The 3,869-nt window shown below is 42.5% G+C and overlaps 1 protein-coding gene across 1 annotated transcript; it reads right to left on the bottom strand.

The window, feature by feature from the left end:
* Positions 1 to 422: 422 nt before the first annotated feature.
* On the bottom strand, positions 423 to 929 carry LOC136483941 (agamous-like MADS-box protein AGL80). Its single transcript, XM_066481105.1, has one exon. It carries the CDS (start codon positions 927 to 929, stop codon positions 423 to 425), a length of 507 nt encoding a protein of 168 aa, XP_066337202.1.
* Between the last annotated feature and the right edge of the window lie 2,940 nt (positions 930 to 3,869).

Below are 3,869 nucleotides of genomic sequence, written 5' to 3'. Positions count from 1 at the left end.
AGAAACAAAACAACATGAATGTGGACTCGAGCTATTCTCTGACAAAGCACAATACATGGGATGCAATGAGTCACTCTAAGACAAGATCCATAAGACTAACAGATAAATGCAACCAAAACCATTTTCAAGCTGGCCATAAATCATTGGAGAATGTGAGTTCTACTACAGCCCCATGGGAGGCCTGAGCAAGAACCCAGATTGTAAGACTGCATAATTTCACACCCACTGCCGCTGGCGTCCCTGCTGTTGCCTACAAAGGCACTATAGAGCATGGTGCCAATCTCCCCAAAGTTTGGGCCTGGGCTGGCTATCGGCCAGTCTTGCTGCAAATGGTCTTCCTCTAGTGGTGCCATGGTTTGCACCTCGTTGTAGGTGTAGGGAGAAGCCTGTGTACATGATGAGGATGAAACTGATTGCATCACCTACAATGGCTCTGGCGGGGCTCCCTGCTCAACGACAAGCTCCTGGAGTTGTGCTTTGGCTTTGCTCATCTTCGTCTCTACCATCTCCCTAAGGCTAATCAGCTCATCCTTGGTGGTGCCAACGAGGCCTGGGCAGCATCCATCCAAGCTATCATACAGGAGGACCAAGGTCTCACGCTCATGATTCCCATGGTCCAACTTGCTCACCTGCTCATGGAGCCTTACCGTGCAACTGTGGAGGAATTCCTCTTGATTCTGTATCTTCTTGAAGCTACCAACATCTGGCATGTCCTTGAATTTCTTGAGGAGTTTCTTGGCCTCTGCATCAGAGGGCCACACCTCTAGTGTGGCTAGGCCATCACCATATACCACTATGCAGATCTTGATGCCACAGAGTGTGACGAGCTCACCAGCCTTTTTCGTCAAGGCCTGGTAGCGTCTCTTGTACGTTGCACGCCGAGTAGCATTGTTGGAGATCCACCGGAGATTTACCTTTTTGCGTGCCATAGCTCCTACCTAGCTTGCTACTACTAAAATCAGCAAACAAAGTGGAAATGGTTGCTCTGGTTTTGATATGAAATGAGGGGAGGGGTGGTGTTTGTATATATAGATCAAGGAGGAGCTTAGAGCAACTTATAGCAGTGCTTAGTCATACCACCATATTACGGTTAGCATTTACTCACTATAGTAATGTGGTGTATATAACTAAACATATTCTGCTTCATAAATACATAGATCACAAGAAAAAACATTTCATGCATACATCACGAGCATTGTGTGATAGGCTAGGTGACGATAAATTTCCTAATCATACCATTATATTTTAGCTAGCATTAACTATTGCATAAATATAGCAATGATTTATTTTATTGATTATAGTGGTGATAAATTTCCTAATCATACCATTATATTTTAGCTAGCATTAGCTGTTACATAAATATAGCTATTATTCCTGAATAGATAGCTTAGCACATTTTTACCCAATAAATGCATCAATCACAAGGAACACATTCCGTGAATACATCATGAGAATTGTGTGATGGGGTATATGGTGGTCAAATATTGGTTAATTACTACTAAAGAACCACAAGAAATAAATAACATAATAGAATATAATGATGACATTGTACAAGGCTCACTCCTTGGAGGAGGATGCCTGACTTCAAAACAATTATAGGATGGTACGGTACGGGATGTATCAATTCGATCAAAGGACTGGATCGTTATTTCAAAGCTCTACAGTTCATGTGTGTTTCAAGCTGTAGGAGGAAAGTAGTTCAAGTATATTGTTTTAATTTGTTGGTAGTGAGTGTTTGTTATATAGCTGCCCCCATTTGTTTTCCATGGTTAGAAACATATGATGTCAGCGTAACAAGCATATAAATTTAGACTAATAGATTACCCAACTAACTAATTGTAGACAGTTTATTATGGTTGTGATTGTATAACAACCCAAAAATCCTTCCTTGTTAAAACTTTTTGATGAATAACTTGTTGACCTTAAACTTGCTATCACTTCAGTCTAACTACCTCGCTAAATAAGTTTTATATGATGAAAAAATTAGTGTCAAATTGATTTACTATGAGTTTCCTACCTTGCTAAATAAGTTTCCTATCACCATAAATTAGTGGCAAAAAAATATTGTCATAAGTTCTATGAGGAAAAAATTCAGAACATAATAGAACATGGTTAAAGACAAAAGATAGGCAATGAAGCGATTTTTGTCAACGAAGCATCATGAATCATGTATCATGACAGATATAATATGATCTATTGGAAATATGTAGTCATAGAATGTCAAATTTGTTGTAGTCTAACTCTTTCATCTAGAGTCCAATTGAGGTGTATGAGTATCACACGATAAAAAGATTATTCAATATTCTTTCAAACAAGGGTAGATGCACCCATCGGCAAGCTAGGGTGGCCACACCAAGTAAGCGAGGTTCCGAGAACACCCTTCATCTCCATGGTCGGTGAAGTAGTTGCGCAAGCGCAGATCACAACTGGAGATAGGCGGGCTAGGTGGTGACTTTGGAGGTTTGGGAATATGGAAGAAATGACATTGCATCTTGTTGTTTGCGTGGCGTATTGAATAGGGCCACAACTAAATGGTAAAGAGGCCCATCACTCCAAGCCCCATAGGGCAAAGACCACATGCATAGGCCAAGCCACCACTACAAGAATTATGTTGATCCATGACAGTTTTATGACTTTTTTGTCACAGATTACTAGAACCAGACATGGGTTCTCTTGAGCACAAGATTCTATGATGAAGTTTATGGATTGTCACTATTTTACAAACGAACCAAATCTGTGACAGTTTAATTTTGTCACGATGTGTCATGGACACATTTGATGCCACCGTGGCATGTCGACATGTATATTATGCCAGTGTAGCCTGCTGACGTGGCCATGAGCTATCTATTTGTTAAATCGGTGTTCCGAAAAATAGTGCGGCGTTGAGAATCAAACCCAGAACCTCCCGCATCCAGTGCCGCACACATAACCACTACAATACATCGTTTGTATGTGTTGGAAACTAGAATAGTTTCCTTTTATTTTAATATCATTGACTTCAGCAATCTAATGCCTGAATCCCTAATCCTTGAATCCCTTCAAAGCAAACCATGCCGCGCCGCTCCAATAGCAGACAACGCCACGTCGAGGAGCGGTCATCCAGAGCCTAGCGACGACGAATTGCGCCATGACGAGGAGCGGTCGTCCCCAGCCCAGCAACGGCGAATCATGCCGCGATGAGGAGCGGTCGTCCCCAACCCAGCCACGGTGAATAGCACCGCTCTAACAAGCGACTGCCCCAATCCACCGTCGACGGTGAGTCCCACGGCGGGCCACTGCTAGAGGAAGGTAGCTGGATTTATGGAGTAGGCTGTAGCTGCAGCAATCACTCTCCACCGTCCCTTCCTGCCGCCTGCTGCCTTGCTGCAAGGTGCCTTCCCGCCGCCGGCTACCTTCCTCCATACTTGCCATGTGTATGCCATCTATTCTAGGATTTTGTTATACTGCAGCATATGAATTGTGTGTAGGCTTATTAAATTGTGTGTTTTTGCAATGCATGTTCAAATGGATAGAAGTTGGGTGCACAGCACAGTATTTTCTACTGAATATGTCAATCGTGTCAAAGAATTCATGGAATTCATTAAATAAAAATTTGGCGAGAATGATGAGATTCGCTGCCCATGTACTAGATGCCTTAATCAGAAGTATCTGCATCAGCCCAATGTGAAGAAGCACATATTGTTGAATGGCATGGACTGTACATATACTCTGTGGGTACATCATGGAGAGGACATTAGTGTACATGTTAATGTAGTTTCTGCTCCTGCTCCTGTTTTTGACACTAAGGAGGATTCCATACAGGGGAAGGATGTGGCTGAGGATGACAACAACGATGTTGATCGGTTAGATAGTGAGCCACTAGGGGCTGA

This window comes from Miscanthus floridulus, chromosome 9, assembly GCF_019320115.1.
Source record: "Miscanthus floridulus cultivar M001 chromosome 9, ASM1932011v1, whole genome shotgun sequence".
Taxonomy (NCBI): domain Eukaryota; kingdom Viridiplantae; phylum Streptophyta; class Magnoliopsida; order Poales; family Poaceae; genus Miscanthus; species Miscanthus floridulus.
The sequence above is the reverse complement of the archived record's forward strand: the minus strand, read 5'-3'. Positions and strand labels throughout refer to the sequence as shown.

Bases quoted from the DNA above. Each gene is read 5' to 3' on its own strand.
- LOC136483941 (XM_066481105.1), bottom strand. From the start codon at position 929: ATGGCACGCAAAAAGGTAAATCTCCGGTGGATCTCCAACAATGCTACT.